The sequence below is a fragment of the Podarcis erhardii genome (genome assembly GCF_964252035.2).
Source record: "Podarcis erhardii genome assembly, chromosome: 9".
Lineage (NCBI taxonomy): Eukaryota > Metazoa > Chordata > Lepidosauria > Squamata > Lacertidae > Podarcis > Podarcis erhardii.
This window is the reverse complement of record NC_138512.1, coordinates 41905983-41925292: the sequence shown is the minus strand read 5'-3', so window position 1 is coordinate 41925292 and position 19310 is coordinate 41905983. Positions and strand designations below refer to the sequence as shown.

The following is a 19310-nucleotide window of genomic DNA, read 5'->3' as shown; positions in this document are numbered from 1 at the left end:
AGCTCAAGGAATATCTCAAAATAATGATACCATCTGCACAGGGGAGTATAAATAGCTCAAGGGATATCTCAAGACAAGAACAGAATTCTGCAACAGGCAGCATGGAAGAAAATATATTTTATAGGTATTTTATAAAAGGATAATATACTGCTGTGGAACATGAGTGTGTACAACTCGGTGAAATCACTGAAAGATTAAACTGGGTTTCTGCCCCACAGGCTGAAATAAACTAACAGCACTTGGTAAATTTATGTAACGAAGGTCTTATGGTGGTTTCTCATAAGCTGAGCTGCAATATTGGTAGGAAACACAAACAAGAGGAAAATGTACAATACATGAAACATAATCTCTTCCAAAACTGTAATTCATGCTGAAGCAGTAGCAAAAAGAACTAAAGAGTCTATGAAGAGATTGCAGCTGATTTTGCATGGACAAAGAGGTTGTCACATAAAGTTCACTTGTGAATGTATCTCGGGGAACTGTTTTTCATAGTATATTAATAATAATAATAATAATAATAATAATAATAATAATAATAATAATACAATTTATTACTGGTGCACAACAATATTGTTTTTCCTAACACAGCAATATTTTTATTATTATTACCATTACCATTATTATTGATTAAGTAATTAATTTAGATTCCACTTAATGTCCAAATAGGCTTCTAACCCCTTTATGAAGTATAAAAACCAATTCTACAAACACTGAAATATAAACATCCTTAATACACAATATAACAACCCTATTATTGAGATTTGCAAGTATCCGTGCCAATAGAACGGAGCACAACCACCAAGCCAAGCTTTGTGTTTCATACATTCACTGCAAAGTTGGGGACCCTTTTTATCAATTCTATAGCAGCACTTTGAGAATACATGAAGTCCAGCCATTTCACTGTGGGTAGAGGGAAGTGAATGCATTCCTGTGTTGACTAGGAAACTAGGGAGTGCTTCCTTCTTTCCTTCCAGCACAGTGCTAGAAGAGACAAAGAGTCACTCAACTGCCCATGTGATATTAGGTGTGAGGCAGATACAAGATATGGCTGGGCCAATCTGATCAGAGTACCTGCAAAGCCCTGAGCATGGCACCATGAGCAAGAGAGCTGTGAGCAGTGCCTGGAAGCCTTAATGATCAGCTGATTGTCTGGGCTTCAAAGTGACACAAACCAGGCTAAAATGGGCCACCTGATATTATTGTTGTGTCCCAGCCACCTGCTGAACTTGGCCTGCAGGGGATGGGGGAGATAAGGACCCTGTCTACCAGACAAATCTGGTTCCTCACACCTGGTTTCTGCAACATGAGGGACACTTCCATTTCTTTCTGCATCATTCAGCTGTCTTGGGAGCCACCATATTGCAGCACAGCAAGATAGAAAGAGTCACCTGGCCCAAGGCGCTTGGGCAACTCACCCTCCCCTGTGCTACAGCCTATGGGCCACCGCAGCATGCCGTGGGAATTATATAAAGTCTGGCTGTCTAAACCATTGGAATATTCTCAGTTATGCCACGACTCACTTCTTCTGTGGCTGTAATGTTTGTAAACAGCACAGAAACAAATTAAAGGCACAGCTGAAGGTTTCAGGAGAAATGTGCCTCCCTGCTTTCCTCTGAAATATCACCTTAGCAAAAGCTCAGCTCCGTACTACGTGCCAGTGCATTAGGAGCAGAGCGAATCAAGTCTTTTAACAACCAAGCAATACCTCTGAAGACAGATAACCATGGTTGTAATATTATTTCCTGGTTTTACTATTCCAATCCTGTTAGCATGTTCCGTTGCAATAGAGTGAAGCTGTTCATTTTATATATATACTCCTTCCCTTCCATCCATTGGTGCTTTTCTTTGCTCTTTTTTATTATGTAGGTACTCATATTTCTGTCCTTGGTGTGTTAAAATATCATTCATACTGATAACAGCAATGATGGGATTGGTTTCCAAATTCAACATATAATGTTTTCAATATATTTGCCTGGCTTTTTGTGGTGGTGGTGTAGTGGATCGTTCTTTTTTAAATATAGCTTTGAAAACAAACTTCTGTCTTTGAAAAAAATGTATTGCTTGCACACCTGTTCCTGTTTATTTATTTAAAAAATGTTAGCAGCACATACACACAAATCTCACAATGTGTGTGGGGGGGGGGGAGAACAGTATGGTGGATCCAGACTTTACCTTATACAGATGGAAAGTCTTTTTCTTTGCATGGATGGCTTTGGATACAGAGGGAAGATCCCACCAATGTGTGTGGGGGGGGATGTGATATTTGAAATTCTCCTTCCCTTCACAACTCCCAGCACCACCAGCCACACTGTTCTGGAGTGTCCAATTAGGGGAAATCCACTCAGAGGATGATCCAGCTGGCGGAGCTGAACTTTGGATGCAACTCAATGAAGACAATAGTTACTAAAGGTAGCTTCCAATTAAATAGACCTGCTAGTGCAAAGAATCTTGGCTGAACAAAGGAACTTCTCCTCCCTCTCTTTGGGTACCCTATGCCTCCCTAAATATTGTCTGGAGGTCCCTCCAGTCCTCTAGAACAGATTTTGGGAAAATGCAGGGAGGGTAGAAGGACAGGGAGTTCCATTGCGCAAGTGGGAATTCATGAGTTAATGGATCTATTTAGTTGAATTCCACCCTGTATCTGCTTAGCTGAGAGTAAGTTTCACTAAATTCATCAGTGCAACATTTTGGAGTTGACATGTACACTATTGTACTATAAATACACAAATAAAAAACTAGATGAAAGTCACACATAGACACACTGCTTAATTCTGCCTCATATAATACACACAAACCTAATTTCAGAGATACTACAGACTTAAGCTTCTTGGTTTTTAAAAAAACTCCACACACTTGGGGGGGGGAGGAACATTAATGTACCTTATGAAAACTGAACGTATTTAACATCACATTTAACTTTTTTTAAAAAAGGAAATCATGCAAATATTCAAATAATTATATAAAGTCACTTGTAATTATGAAATCTGAAAAGCAGGAAGAAAATAACAGAGAAGACATATTCTTCCTAAAACAGGAGGAAGGAAAAGTATCTTGAAAACCCCACACCCACCCATTTGACAGATGGGTAGTACATCCCACCTATGATACCCGATATTTTATTATTTTAATTATTAAACTTATATACCACCCTCATTTGAGGATCACAGGGTGGTTTGCTATATAAAAACACAAAAATATGTAGCATAATAACAAACAAAACAATTATACTCCCTACCCAGTTTAAAAGGCCTTGGATTGTTTAATTAGCCAAAGGCCTAAAGAGGCAACTTAAGCATACATATGACCATGCAACAAAAATAACATTATACATAAGACCAAAAGAATCAAACTGATACCATAAACCATCATTTTGGTATCAGTTTTCTTACTCAGTCCTGTCTCCTATTTCAGATCTAGATTAGCAGAGGCACTAAAATCTCAGAAGGTCATTGTTTTCTTTTGTTATTATGTCATGTATTTCTGCGTTTTTATATTGTGAACCACCCTATGATCTTTGGATGACGGACGGTATAGCAATTTAATTAATAATAAAAAATGATGAAGCAACCATGCAGAAGAAAACCAACCGTTCAGTTTAAAAGGTAGCACAATTCTAATCATCTTCACTACAGCATGTTGTACTGTTTCCAAAAATACTCTGTAGCAGAACTCAATCACAAACTGTGGAGAGAATCTCTGTGGGCAGTCAGTATATCCCAGGAGTGTGCCTGTGTGTGCAGCAGGAGGGCAGCCTGGTGGGTGAAGGATGTGTGGAGAGGGGACTATAGCTCAGAAGTAAAGAAGATGCTTTGCACATAAATGTTCCTTGGGTGAATTTTTCACACCTCGTCATGAGGATCTCAGCAGGGCTCTATTAGACCTTTGCAGAATCCCTGAAGAGTCATAGCAAATAGTTCTGAGCTAAATGAACGAATGGTCTCTGATGCAGCTCCTGATCCAATTCCAGTTGTGTGGGTTTTTTGGGGGGTGGCTTTTTTAAATGAGTAGGTTGAAAAATCCATTTAAAAATGCATGGGTTGATCCTGATAAGATCATTTTAAATGGACAGTAATTTAACTCTAGAATATGGATAGGGTTGAAATTTGATTCTGTTCACATCTGAAGGCAAGCCTATCAAATTTGCATTTTCCAAAACCATACTTGAGACAAAACACTGCCTTCCTTCAAAATCTGCACTTGAGATGCAGTTCTTCAGCAAGTAATACATATAAAAATATGTATTCTGGGATAAAATGTGTAAATAAATGTGTATATTGGTGAAGATAACATTCAAAAATGCATTACGTTGGGGGAAATTGCTTTGTAAGGCAACATAAAATAAAAATGTGTATAGTAGAAACACACAGCAAAAGATTGGTAAATTTTCATGAGGGCTTTTTTAAAAAATCACAAAACAATGTAGAAATATGGAGAACAGAACTTAAGATTGGAAAAATGAGGAACTGGGAGAAATAAAATTGATATATTCACCCATTCCTGCTTTAGAATACATAGCTGGCTCTTTTTTCCATTGAAGAGCATTCCATTCACATTTCTATGTTAATGGAATTTGATTCAGTATGATTTCATCCCCCCTCCCATCAGAAGTATCTGTAGAAAAGTCGACTTGGAATTTTGAAAGGAGAAGCTCTTAAACTGGAAAATTCTTCACGTTGCTGCCAACCATGGCCTTTTTATGTTGATACAATCTCATATATATTTTTTGTATTGATCAGGAAAAATATTGGTGAACTGCAACTTTGGGTGCTTCCAGGCTGTTGCTATCTTTGGGCAGGATCTAATCACATACCATCAAATTCAGGTCGCACAGTTGCAATTGATTGGGAGGTCTGGCACAACAAACTCGCTTCCCCCAAAGACCTGATTTTTTGCGATAAGGATCGCGACGGGAACATGTGCTGGGAAGTGTGGGAGAACACTTGCTTGACGTAACAGTATCTAACCTCCCCACAAACAAGTCAGGACAAGTGCTCACTAAACAGCCAACATTGTCTAACCTCCCTGCATACAAATTAAATGAATGCTCAATAAACATTGCCCTTCGAAACCTTGGACATAATGCTTTGCTTTATTTTTTGTTTGGAGGGCTTGCTCGTGATCTTACTATGTCTTTAGGCTTTGGGGGAAAAGATCAGCGGGAAGCAGTGTTTTTGAACTCAGTTGGGTCACTGGAACTTTCTCTGCACTCCATTCTAATTTGCAGTTTTGCTATAATAAAAGCCCAGATATATTGCTACTGTCTAGACATTTTATCTGAAACAAGTGTCCTTCGTAATCCCAGAGGACTTTTCTATTTTATTTCCAGTAAATCAAAGTCTGTGAAGAGCTTTGGTTCTTATTAAGACATACCCTTCACAGTCCAGTGATTGCCAACAGTGGCAAACCATTGACAGTTCATTTACATATAAGTGATGACTTCCATCAGGTAGTTGGCTCAAAAAACTACAATGGACACTCAGAGAGCATATCCAATATTTCTTGCTCTTTGATGAGGATCAAGTGCCAATTTATTTATAGAAAAGTGACTATTGAAAGGTAAAGGCTTTCCTTTACTGACCTTACACCGTCTTTTTGCAGATTTGGGGAATATATTGTTAAAGCGCTTGATGCAAGTTAGTTTGTTTTGAAAAGCACACAGAACAACTTTGAGATCAAAAGGCACCAGAAAGGCTGTAAAATTTCTCGGGCAAAAAACACTGACACATTTATTTGATGTTAGATGCTGCCATACAGAATACAGAAAGACAAAAACATAAGAACAGTGCCTATTATGATCCAAACAAATAAGCATGGGATTTTTTAATTTTAATTTTTTTACACATTAGGTTTCTAAATCCTACTGAAATTGTTTCAAACCATATAGGAATCTAGTGTATAGTATGGGCTCAAGAGCGATGTTTCTGTTATCTTCTGTCTACATCTGATAATTTAAAGATGAAATGCTTTCCATTGTATACTGGGAATTTTCATCAGAGGAAACTGAAGTTTGTTTACAATCCAGTATCTTTATAATCAAATTGATGATGTCATTTATTACAACTGGGCATGAATTGCATCCTATGTTAGACACTGTTCTCTGTTACAGCAGCAGCTTGGTTTGCTTCCTGTTCTTTCATCTTCCTTTCTCGCATTGATGCAGCTACTAAAGCTCCAGCAACTCGAATATCAGCTGCCTTTAATATTGGATGTCCACCCACTGTAACACAAAATCAATAGATTTATTGGTATATTAAGAGCATACAAATGAAGATCCATCTCAATTGAGGACAATCCGGACAAAGGTTACTGTGGTGTGTTGTTTTGAGTTTGTGGGTGCCAAACTCGCATTTGATCCCTGGATCCAGCAAGCCTTAAAAGCTAGTCAAACCAGCCTATTCCTTCCTGAAGCCCTGGATCCAATAAATATAAAATATAAGCCAAGCTGGCTTCCTCTTGAGGTGATGGGCCATTAAGAGCACAAAGGGGGTTACAGATGTAGATACATTCTGTATAAACTCATTCCAAATGTTGTCATATTTATCCAAACAAAGTCTATGTCTGTAAGAAGTCCATTCAAAAGTTGTGAGTGTTGCCATATTGTTGATCCATTGATTATCTTTATTCTTCCAATTCATCAGTATCAGTCTCTTGGCCACTTTACCTTCTTGACAATCCTGTGAGGACAGGTTTACTCTCCCAATGTAATCCAGTGAGCTTGCTGGCTGGGCAGGGATTAAAACCCTGGTCTCCCAGGTCCTAGCCTGACCCACAACCCACTATGCCACCACTAGCCCTGTGTGTGTGTGTGTGTGTGTGTGTGTGTGAGAGAGAGAGAGAGAGAGAGAGAGAGAGAGAGAATATACAAACTTTAGTCCCCATAGTCAATGTAAGATGCATCTTAAAGTAACTTGTTATCCTTGATTTTTCCATGAGCTATTTTGAATATAACTTTTTAGGAAACTTGAGAAAGCAAATGATGCAGCAGAAAAGCTGACAACTAGAGGGCAGGAGAGATTCTCCAGACATAGAAAACTAGTGAGCCCATGTTGTGACAGCAAACTCTAAATAATTAAAATTGACCTGAGTCGAGCAGAGCAAAAACTATGCACAAGCACATTTGGAACAGAAAGAGAGTTTGGTTGTCCTCACTTCAAATGCTTCAGGAATACTTCTCCCATGAAGATGTAAAACAGAAGAGGAAGTCATAGAACCATTCTACAACCATTTAAATGTGGCTATCCACCAGAAAAGGAAATATTCCATCTAACTGCTAAAAGGCCAGACATCCTTTATCTTGGTGAGGAAGTAATCATCTCAGCAGAAATGAAGATGTAGCAACATAAAATTGCAGCTTTCAGAAACTAAGCGTCCAAATATTGTGAGTGGCTATGAATATGTTCCCCCTGTACATTCTTGCTGATGATAAAGCTCTCAAACAAAAGCAAATTTGAACTGTGGATATGTAAGTCTGCAGTCAATTTGTTCTTCACAAAAAGAAAATTGTGAAGTAAAATTGCAGATATGTCCAGATGGTTGTGATTTACCAGTACAGTTGAAGTGTCATTTTAAGGTCATCCCAGGAATGCACACTGTGTTAAGGCTCTGAAGTGAAACTAATGTGGCTTGTGGGCCAAAGCAATCAGATTGGTCCTGCAGCAGTACAGAAGAACAAGCCTTGCTTAGGAAGAATCAGCATGGCTTCTGTAAAGGTGGCTGTTTCCTCACTAATCTTTTAGAATTCTTTGATGTGTCATTAAGCATTTAGATTGGGCTAAGAAGATAACATTTGAATTCAAAGACGCAGCAGTTTCCCCAATAATATTAAGTGGGATTGGTGCCATTTTACTTTATAAGGAAAGAAACTAGGAGGATGCACCATTTTAAAATATTTTTGATAAGAATGGCATGGGAAAGTGAATAAGGAATATTCAGTGTTCAGTACTTCAAAACAATCTTCTTCTTCTTCTTTGACGATCTTCGTAGTAAGATTGTCTTCCATAAAACACAGTTTTAACAATGAGTCTGTAAGTGACTGTGGAGGCCAATTCTGGAACCACACGTCCTTCAAAACACTACACCACAACCATCCAATGAGACTGATTAAACATACAAAATAGAAGCATTTCTTCATGCAATACATTAATAATATGGTTGACACGCCCCACCCCTCCCCCCGGTTGCTGTGATAGGCAGTAGGTTAGATGGGTTTAAAAAGGAATGACACATTTATGCACGAGGGGTCTAATCAGTGCAAATTCATCATGATATCTAAAAAATGGAACCTTCACATTCTGGAGCAACACCCCCCCCCCCCCCCCCGTTTAGCAGATGCTGTTATTATATCTGATTTGCAAATTTCCAGGGACATTTGTTTGAAGAGTGTCATGGGGTAAAGTGCTGGACTATGTGGGATCTTGGCCCAAGCTAGCAGTTTTCTAACACAAAAAAAGTCTCTGTAAAAAGCACCCTAAGCCAAAGGGGGAAGCTAGAAACCAGAATGATGAAAGAATAAAGGAAAGGAAACAGATGGAAGACATAACTGGAAGAAGCCACAGACTGAAAAACCTCTTTTGGCAGTATGTGTGGAAAACCTAACAGAACTGCATAAAAGATTCTAGTTACAATTATGAAGTTATAATCTGTTACCACCTTCTATTCTCTCTTTTTGAGGGAGAGGGAGAGGGAGAGGGAGAGGGAGAGAGACTTGAGATATGTGAGAAGCAAAATTTACTTTGTGAAGAAATTACTTAAAATTCTTACCAGGTATTTAGGGTTTGATGCAAGAATACAAAGACGTTTCAATTTCTAAGTGGGATTCACATACTAAGCTGTTTTTCCAATGAAGTGGAAAACAGCTTGCTGTAAGTCCTGAATAGGATCTAAAGATCAATTTTCAACAACAACAAAAAGGGGGTCCAATCTTTTTCCCAAACTCTTCCCCTCAAAATTAAGGCAGAAAATGTGCTAGCAGCAGTAGGAGAAAGAGAGGATTCTCTCTCTTACACCAATATTCTTCCTACACCAGGGCCAGTCCAGTACGCATGCTGCCCTTCATGCCTTTCCTGGTGGCCCTCAACAATATTTGATGCTCTCCCCCAAAATTTTTGATGCCTTCCCAAAGCCGGGTAAGCAAGGCGCTGGTCTTTGGCAAGGAGGCGTGAGGACTTTGACAGGATCCTAAAGTCCACCCAGCTCCTTCTCAAAGCCTAGGTAATGGGTGAGTGCTGGTGAGGCGTCAGATTTTGGCCTTGCCTCCCACACACCATGCACAACAAGGCAGTGTGCGGCCTTCGGGTTCTCTGTCAAAGACTCCATTAGCCAATTCCCCACTTTGAAATCTTGGATGCCATTGGCGTATACATATGCCCACTGCTTATAACAGCCTCTACTCACAGAGGCTACAAAACTATTTCTGTACAGCTTTGGACCAAGATATCTGAAAGATTGTCCCTTCCCCTTATATATACAACAGGTCACTGTTCTCTGAGAAAACAATTCTCTAGCAGATATCATCTTATTACAATGTAGGATTCAGGCCTTCGGTGTTGTGGCACCTCCCCTTTGGTATTCCTTCCCTTTTAATATGAAACTGGAGCCATCTCTGTGGTCTTTTTGATGCCTACAGAAGACCTTCCTCTTTCTACAAGCCTGTCAAGTGGAGATATTTCCAAATCTGCATCTGGTTTGCAATTGATTTTTAATTGTTTTATCAATTGTTATGTGTGGCCCTGAGCTTCTTGGGGAAGAAGGGCAGGATATAAAATAAATATATAAAGATCCTCTTTCCAGATCCCAAGAGAACCATCTACAATAGCTATTCCCTCACCCCGTCTCCAGTGCAGAGGGCATCCATTGACTGCTCCTCTCTCACCAGCTCTCCTAGGTGAGCCTCACTTCCACAACACACCATGGCAATTCCACATACATCATTTGTGTGTGTGTAGGTGTACATGCCAACCTAGCAGTTCAAAAGCACGTCAAAGTGCAAGTAGATAAATAGGTACCGCTCCAGCGGGAAGGTAAACGGCATTTCTGTGTGCTGCTCTGGTTTGCCAGAAGCAAGCTCAGTCATGCTGGCCACATGTCCCGAAAGCTGTACACCGGCTCCCTCGGCCAATAAAGCGAGATGAGCACCGCAACCCCAGAGTCGGCCACGAGTAGACCTAATGGTCAGGGGTCCCTTTACCCTTTACCTTTAGGTGTACATTTATCTATAGTGTTATTATATGGTTTCGTCACTAGATGGCACTGGACTTAGTTTATCTGCTAGAATCAGAAGTTACCTGTTGCTATTCTGTTCTTGCTTAAAAGAGGCGATCAGGAAATGTATATATTTCACCTGAAGATCACAGGGTGGTTTACAACATAAAACGTGCAGCTAATGTATATTCTTAGCCTTCTGTGACACGGGGTATGTAACCCCATGAGATGGTTGAGATGCCTTGGAACTTCTGCTGGGATTTACACACTCAGTTTTCAGTGCCAGCCACTGTCTATCTTCTTCTTCTTGCTTGCTTGGTTGGTTGGTTGTTGGTTTGCTTGCTTTCTTGATTTATATTCCACCCTTCATCAACAGATCTCAGGGTGGTTCACAAGATAAAGGCACAAATAAGGAGAAACAACAAAGCAATAACCTACCACCCACCTCTGGGACACAAGGCAGGCACCACCAAATGCTTAGGGTTTCTTGCATATGGCAGGTATGATCAAACTCCCTTCTCATGTGTTAGCATAGTCACTTAAATAACAAAGAAAGAGTCCAGACACACGTCTCTAATATTGTCTCCTCCACTGTGGTGAGATATATTGCAGTATTATTTAAACCACATCCACTTTTGTGACAATCCATAACTAGCCACCCCATTTGGGAAGAGTGAGTTGATCCTTAAGCTTAAAAAAGCAGCTGTTTTATATAGTTGAAAAGGTAATCCATTTGAAAATGTATTAATGAAAAAATGCTAAAATTCTATTAATCTTAATAGGATATCTACAAGGAAATTCAACGCTTAGTAAGGACACAACACAGCATTTAGAATGTATTAGCAAGACGAGAAAAAAAGTAAAGATTTGTTATTCTTTAAGCAACTCAAATACAATATACGATCTCTATTTATTAAGAAATAAGGTGATAGGTTGTATAGCACTAATTAGCAAATAATTTGGAACAGAATAGCAAGGCATGACTTTGGCTCCAGTGCAGTTCTTATGCCAAAGTATCTTGTATATATTATCACTTGTTTTAGCACAAAGTCAACAAAAAATTCAGGCCAGTTCAGGCATGCATACATAAATACACTAATTTTTGTATGCCTCTTCTTTCTATATTTTCCCAATGAGAAACTTTGCCATTGAGTAGATGTGTCTCCCATATGTTGGGTGTTGCATCTCCCATTTTCGTCTGTTTCCCCAATGATAAACTTTAGCACTGAGTAGATCATAAATTCTATGTCAGCCTTTTCTTTTAAAAAAATGCAAATGATATTTCTGGATCTCTGAATAAGAGTTTGAAGCTGTGATGTTGGTGGCCATTTTTTAACCACCTTCACATTTTGAGATTTTTGGGTGGCGCACGGGACACGGGTGGCACTGTGGGTTAAACCACAGAGTCTAGGACTTGCCAATCAAAAGGTCGGCGGTTTGAATCCCCGCGACAGGGTGAGCTCCCATTGCTCGGTCCCTGCACCTGCCAGCCTAGCGGTTCGAAAGCACATCAAAGTGCAAGTAGATAAATAGGTACCGTTCCAGCGGGAAGGTAAATGGCATTTCCATGTGCTGCTCTGGTTCGCCAGAAGCGGCTTAGTCATGCTGGCCACATGACCCAGAAGCTGTACTCCGGCTCCCTCGGCCAATAAAGCGAGATGAGCGCCACAACCCCAGAGTTGGTCACGACTGGACCTAATGGTCAGGGGTCCCTTTACCTTTACCTAATTTATTACTATATAGTTTTGGGTGCTAAAATTCTGGTGCAATCCAATAGGAAGTACAGCAAATGAAAGAACATGGCTAATCTCTACGGACAAGTTTGCACATAACTCTGAAGTACTGAGGCCTTCTGTCCATCCTGCAAAGCTGCCCTAGTTCCAGTAGTTTGTACTGCCTTGACATCTGCCAAGCAGCTAACCAATAATTTCTTTCCAGCCCTATTCTCTTGGCCATTCTGTGGCTCAGGCTGATCCCAAGCTGGTATCCACATTCCCAGGAACAAAGGAGATTCAGAAGGGTGGTGAGCATCATAACCTACTGTACCAGAAGAACATGCAAAGACTACTTGCTGACCCAAACCATTTATTAACAGGCGTTATCCAAACCTATATAAAGCATGTTTCAAAGACAACTTTCAATTGCCAAAAGAGAGAGCATGCAATTAGTATCTGAAATAATTGTGATTACATTTTGTGCTAATATTAGCATTGGGGGGGAAAGAACAACAATCTCAAATGGCATTATTATCAAGGCACTCAGCTGGTGACACAAAGCAGGGGAGGGCTGATCTTGATTGTTTCTTACATTATGATGCTCTGCACAAACAGACACCCTTATATAAATGTAAAGTGCATCAGAATTAGTATTTATATGGTGGCATTGATAAGAATTTCATGCTTCCTTTGGGGTGACTTGTCGTAACAGAAACAAACTACTGCAATATTTGCAGTGAGCATCCATTAACACAAACTTTCTAATGAGTCTCTCTGGTTGTATACGCTGACAAAAGGAAGATTACTTTCTCCTTTCAGTGATTATAAATCTTCCCGTAAAGTTTTAGACTGTAATGTTCTTAATGAAGAAAATGTGTCTATTTTGATCCAAGGAATTCAAAATGACAATCAGCCATTCACAATGTTGTCATTTAGACTTTGTCAACACTGGAATTAAAGTCTCCAAAGCCTTTCGTGTGAATTTGTGGCCATGGTATGATAAAAATGTTACGACTGAAAGTTACGACTTTTAAAATTTCAGTTATAGCATGTTTATCATACCAAGTGCATGAATCCACATATAAAGTACTAGAAGCCTTGTACATGGAGTTGTTTGGGAATTCTAAGAAACAACAACAACAGAAATCAGTGCAGTTTTGAAACCAGTGGTTAAAATCAGTGCTTTGAAAGTGTCAGCTTGTAATCTTGTTTCAAAATGTAGATGGAGACTTTAATTCCCTGAGCTTCCCACAGCCTCTGTATGCAAATCACACAACCCACAGATCGATTCATACCTGGAATCTGGATTCAGATTCCAGAAAATAGTTTAACTGCTACAGAAATAAGTCAAACTATTTGCCCAGGCCCCACAACCACCCTCTGGATGTTTTGAACTGCTATCATCTCCAACCATTGATCACACTGTTTGCAGCTAATTGGAGTTCTGGTCCAAAACATCTGGAGAAGGCTGAGCTAAGCTGATAACTAATACTATCTACTCTGACTGGCAGCATCTCTCCAAGGAATACTGTACAAGTGACTGAACCTAAGACCTTCTGCACAAACCATGTGCTGTACTAATGAACTACAGGTGCTTCCATATACTAGGACCCCATCATTAATACTGACTGGATATATTATTTCCTAAGCCTCCTAGTAATTTGGTGGCGCTGTTGGGGTTGCATGGGAGCTAACAAATGTCTGCTGTAACACTGGAATCTGATATTATTTTTAAAGGGAAAAATGAAACAAAACAAACTGTTTCCTGTGCAAAATCTGTGGTGCCAGCAAGAGAATCAACAGTGTTAATTACCTATATAAAAATTAAATTTCCTTAGGCAAACACAATTGCTAAGGAACAGCGGCAACAGCAAGATCACAGGACTATTTTTATAAGATGGCTATATGATTAACAGACCATTTCCCAGCCCAAGGAACTGGAAACTTAGCAAGAGGCTGGTTAGTTTGGACACAGCATTGTTCAGGCTTTAAAACAGAGCTTCTTTCCAGCTCCCCTTCTTTTGGACTAAATTCTACCATTTTGAAGAGTCCAAGGATCACCTTGCCTTAGTCCAGTTGGGGAATGAAAATAAAATGATAAAGTCGGAAGGAAAGAATATCTATAAGCTAAATGAGATTAGAGATTGCTTCCAGAAATATTTTAAGCAATTATATGCACAAGGGCCGCAGAATGAATTGGACATTGATTGTTTTTTGAAAACAAATGGATTACAAAAAATATCAGAAGAAAGTAAATTAGAGTTGAACTGTAAAATATCTGACCAGGAAATAGAAGGTGCCATTCAAAACATGCAATTGGGCAAATCTCCGGGACCAGATGTGTTGACTTCCAGATATTATAAAGCTTTGAAGGACTGGCTATTACAACCTCTGAAGTAAGTCTGCAATGAAATTTTGGAGGGGAAAAGAGCACCAGAATCATGGAAAGAGGCTTTCATTACACTTATACCAAAGACAGAAACTGAAAAGACCCAACTTAAGAACTACCGCCCTATCTCGTTATTAAACGTGGATTACAAAATCTTTGCTGACATTTTGGCTAAGAGATTGAAAAAAGTTTTGATGAAGGAGATTCAGAGATCAAGCGGGCTTTCTTCCAAGAAGACATTTGTCAGATAATGTAAGGAATATAATTGACATTTTGGAAATGTTAGAAGTGAATATAAATACCAAAGCAGTGTTGATATTTGTGGACGCGGAGAATGTGGAATTAGCGTAGCTTTTGGATTGGAGCCCAGCACACTTCCTTGCGCCTCTCTGCTCTCCGTCCTCCGGCAGCTACTTGTAGCAGAGATTCCGCAGCGTAGAAACTGTCGCTGTGTGTGTGTGTGCCGAATCAAACACACTCAGGCGTTAGTGCGTATATCTTTCAGTCTTTAATCGTGTAGATAAACAACAACTATATCACCCGGCGAGAGAGCGCTCATTTTGCTCCTTTCACCGTCAGAAGCACGGAAACAGAACAGACACACAGAGAAAAACACACCCCTCTGTGAAACCTTGGCCACGCCTCAGGAATGTGAGACGTCACTCAGAACTTCTTAACCCTGTAAGTTCTGAATCTCTTCACAGAGAAAGCCTTTGACAATATCTCTTGGACTTTTATGAGGAAAAATCTCCAGGGGATGGGGGTAGGCCAAGGGTTTGAAAATGGTATAAGTGCAAGATACTCTGAACAAAACGCAAAGTTAATTGTAAATAATATGGTTATGGAACAATTTAAGATAGAAAAAGGGACACGTCAGGGGTGCCCAATCTCCCCACTACTTTTTATATCAGTCCTGGAGGTTTTGCTGAATATGATTCGAAGAGACCAGTTGGTTAAAGGTATTCAGGTCGGAGCCAAACAGTAGAAATTGAGAGCATTTGCAGATGACCTTGTTCTTACATTACAAGAGCCAGAGTCCAGTACAAAAAGGGTTTTAGAATTAATTCAAGAATTTGGTCAAGTAGCAGGATTTAAATTGAATAAGTTTAAAACTAAGGTATTAGAGGAAAACTTAACACCTACTGAAAGGGAGAGGTTTCAGAATGAGACAGGTTTAACTGTGGTTAAGAAAGTTAAATACTTGGGGATTAATATGGCAGCTAAAATGTAAATTTGTTTAAGGACAACTATGAGAAATGTTGGACAGAAGTGAAAAAAGATTTGGAAATTTGGTCAAATTTGAGGCTTTCCTTGTTGGGGCGAATTGCAGCTATAAAGATGAATGTATTGCCTAGAATGTTATTTTTATTCCAAACATTGCAAATAATTGATAAGATGGAATGTTTCAAGAAGTGGCAGAAAGATATTTCTAAATTTGTCTGGCAGGGCAAAAAGCCCAGAATAAAATTTAAGATTCTAACAGATGCAAAGGAAAGGGGGGGATTTGCCCTGCCAGACTTTAAATTATATTATGAAGCAGCAGCTTTCTGCTGGTTGAAAGAATGGCTACTTCTGGAGAATACAGATATTTTGGATTTAGAAGGTTTTAATAACGCTTTTGGGTGGCATGCATATTTGTGGCATGACAAGGTGAAAGTCCATAAAGTCTTTAAAAACCATGTTGTTAGGAAAGCATTATATAATGTTTGGGTTAAGTACAAAGATTTGCTGGAAAATAAAACTCCAAGGTGGCTGTCTCCATTGGAGGCAAAGGCAGTAAAAAAACTCAATATGGAATCCAAATGGCCGAAATATGGGGAGATTCTGGACCAAGAAGGGGATAAATGGAAATTGCAGAGTTACGAGAAACTGAAAGATAAAGTGCGAGATTGGCTCCATTACTATCAGATAATGGAGGTTTATAAGTTAGATAGGAAAATCGGTTTTCAGGTGGAAAAATCAAAACTGGAGACAGAACTGTTAGAACCCAATGCTAAAATATTATCAAGAATGTATAACTTGCTGTTGAAATGGAATACTCAGGATGAAACGGTTAAATCAGCTATGGTCAAGTGGGCTCAAGATATAGGTCATAACATTATGTTTGCTGACTGGGAACAGTTGTGGACCACCGGCATGAAATTTACGGCATGTAATGCCTTAAGAGAGAATATTATGAAAATGATTTATAGGTGGTACATGACCCCAGTCAAGCTTGCAAAAATTTACCACTTGTCTGACAATAAATGTTGGAAATGTAAAGAAACTGAAGGTACATTCTTTCACCTTTGGTGGACGTGCCCAAGGATTAAGGCTTTCTGGGAGATGATCTATAATGAAATGAAAAAGGTATTTAAATATACCTTCCTGAAGAAACCAGAGGCCTTTCTCCTGGGCATAGCCGGCCAATTGGTGCCAAAGAAGGATAGAACATTCTTTATGTACGCCACAACAGCAGCAAGAATACTCATTGCAAAGTATTGGAAGACAGAAGATCTACCCACCGTGGAAGAATGGCAGATGAAAGTAATAGACTATATGGGACTGGCAGAAATGACTGGCAGAATCCGAGACCAGGGAAAAGAGACGGCGGAAGAAGAATGGAAGAAATTTAAGGACTACCTTAATAAAAATTGTAAAATTATTGAATGACAGAACGATGTGGATTTAGAAATTAAGGGGTTTTTAGCTGTAATGATTAGGTATCAAGTAAAGGAAGATTTAAAAAGTTAATAGAGATAAGGGGAAGGATTTGCGGAATTGAATTAATTAGAGATTGGAATACAGGAAGGGGAGGTATGAGGAGGTCGGGAAAGTAAGGCTCATGAACATAAGAGATTGAAATTATACTTGTTATTGTATGTGGTTTGCATGTTTTGTATGTATTTTTTCTTTTTATTTTTCCTCTGTTCTTTTTATTTTAGAAAACTTTCTGAAAACTTTAATAAATATTTTTTAAAAAAAGAAAAAAAGGAAAATAAAATGATAAAGTCATTCATGAGCTTACAATACAGCTCCTCTGAGCTATCTTCTTTTTCACTCAGAAAAACTTTCTTGTAAATGTAATTCATTCCATTTGCTTAGCAACAGCTGCAGTTTTTATTACTGTAACAGAAAAATATCAGATGTAGCCTTGAAAAGCAGGGTGACAGGGACTCTGGCATATATTCTGCCACACATACATATTAATGTAAATGGTCTGCCATTGCTATTTTTTGTAACTCACCTTTTAAAACACTGTATAGTTCAGCTTGTAATGACAGAACATTTCCCATTCAACCCATGCAGGAACAAATACCAAACCATACCACAGATTATATCATTAGGAATTTCAACATTTAAAAAGAAGTTAGTGCAAATTTATTTAGTTAGGCCTCCATTACTGATTAAAAGCCCTGTTAGTTATACAATATAGTTGAACTTCTAGAGTCATGGAAAGCAGAATTATACCATATGTTGATGAAATCAGCCATTGTAAGGTCATATTTATGGCCTCACCATTAGGTAGAGTGAGCCATCCACCTCATGAAGTTGATTTGGGGTGTCATGCAAGGGCAGCAAATGATTAGTTGATTACAGTGCAAGACTATACTTGGCTACTTAGAATTAAACTCTATTTTGAAGAAGAGGCATTGAAAAATCTGTGGATAAAAGTGCCATATAAATATTGACAACAAGAGAAAGAGCCCTTAAAATTGTACGCAGCTGGTACTTAACACCTAGATGCCTAGCTAATATAAAACCAAACTGTTCTCACATGTGTAAGAGGGGATGTTCCATTATAAGAACATATCAGCACATGTGGTGGGAGTATCCAGAAATAGAAAGATACACCCAGGTATTATTTATTCCAAAACAGTTCTAAACTTTGGGTATATGCTTTGGAAGACTGATGATTTTACAAATTAGTCCAAAACATGTCATTTGAACACAAACCCCACTAAGATTCATAACAAGAGTCCATTTTTTCCCTTAGATTATCTAGTGGTTGCATGGGCCCAGAAAAACTATTAAACTCTTGTTTCTTTAACAGATGAGTATCAAGGTAAAATTCTCTCTTGGGTGGTAAACCAGTCCCTGAGTCATATCAATTCAGGCTGCAGGTAAAGTGTCATGTGACAGATGTTCCTTCTAGTGCTCGACTTAAGTATTCTGCAAAGAAGTTTTGATGGGGCTGCAAAACACCACTCCAACCCCAAGATTTGATTAACCTCCAGCAATTCAGCAAATTCTCAGAATCTGGAGGAAATGGTTCTGCTTCTAAAGACAATGAGGCCCAGGGCTTTGTCTTTTCCTTATTTAATGCAAAAGAGAGAGAAAAAGGAAAAACCCTCAACCACTTCATTTTTAAAGGTAAGACCACCCTCCTGCAAGATAGCCCTCTCACTTTTCATGGAGGGTGAATGATTCTGAAAGTAAGTGGGGGGCGATGCAGTTCAGCTGTAGCTCCTCCAAATGACACAATCCTTCAAGCAATAACACTGGTGGGCTGAGCCTTTCAAAACTACTACTTTTAACAGCTGACTTTGGGTTTGAGGCTGCTAGTATGTTCAACAGAGGGGGGAAACTGTGGCATAATTTTTGTTGCTACTCTCTTAAATGGGAGGAATGTGGCTGAAATACTATGACTTCTCTGAAATAATATAGCCAGAAATTTGGTCAGTATGTTCAAGTGTAGTGCTAGGTTTGACCAAAAAACTGATTCAGAACGTCAGCTCTTTACCTGAAGGCAACTTGTAATTTTTCAGTGTCAAGTCATCTTCTCTTTCAAAAAAAAGTGTTAATAGTAGCAACCTACCTTATTATTTGTTAATAAGAAAGTATGATAATTAATAGTGCTGTGTTTAAAACTGATGCATTTATGCTTAACAAAGCCAACAGTGGAGCAAAGTCAAAATCCAGCATTTTAATCTTGGAATCACACAAGTGCTCCAATATCCTGTTTCTAAGATACCAAACAGCAAAATGCAAAAACCACAAAATTCACATCTACACTAATCAGGACT

General features: G+C 39.0%; 1 protein-coding gene across 3 annotated transcripts in view; it reads right to left on the bottom strand.

Moving 5' to 3' along the window:
- Window positions 1-5699: 5699 nt before the first annotated feature.
- Window positions 5700-19310, bottom strand: part of IQCM (IQ motif containing M) — an 86296-nt gene continuing 72685 nt past the window's right edge. For all 3 annotated transcript variants that reach the window (XM_081875375.1, XM_081875377.1, XM_081875376.1), the window contains exon 12: window positions 5700-6217. In XM_081875375.1, coding sequence (XP_081731501.1) covers window positions 6084-6217 — 134 coding nt within the window. In that variant the 3' untranslated portion in view covers window positions 5700-6083. The remainder of the gene's footprint in view (window positions 6218-19310) is intronic.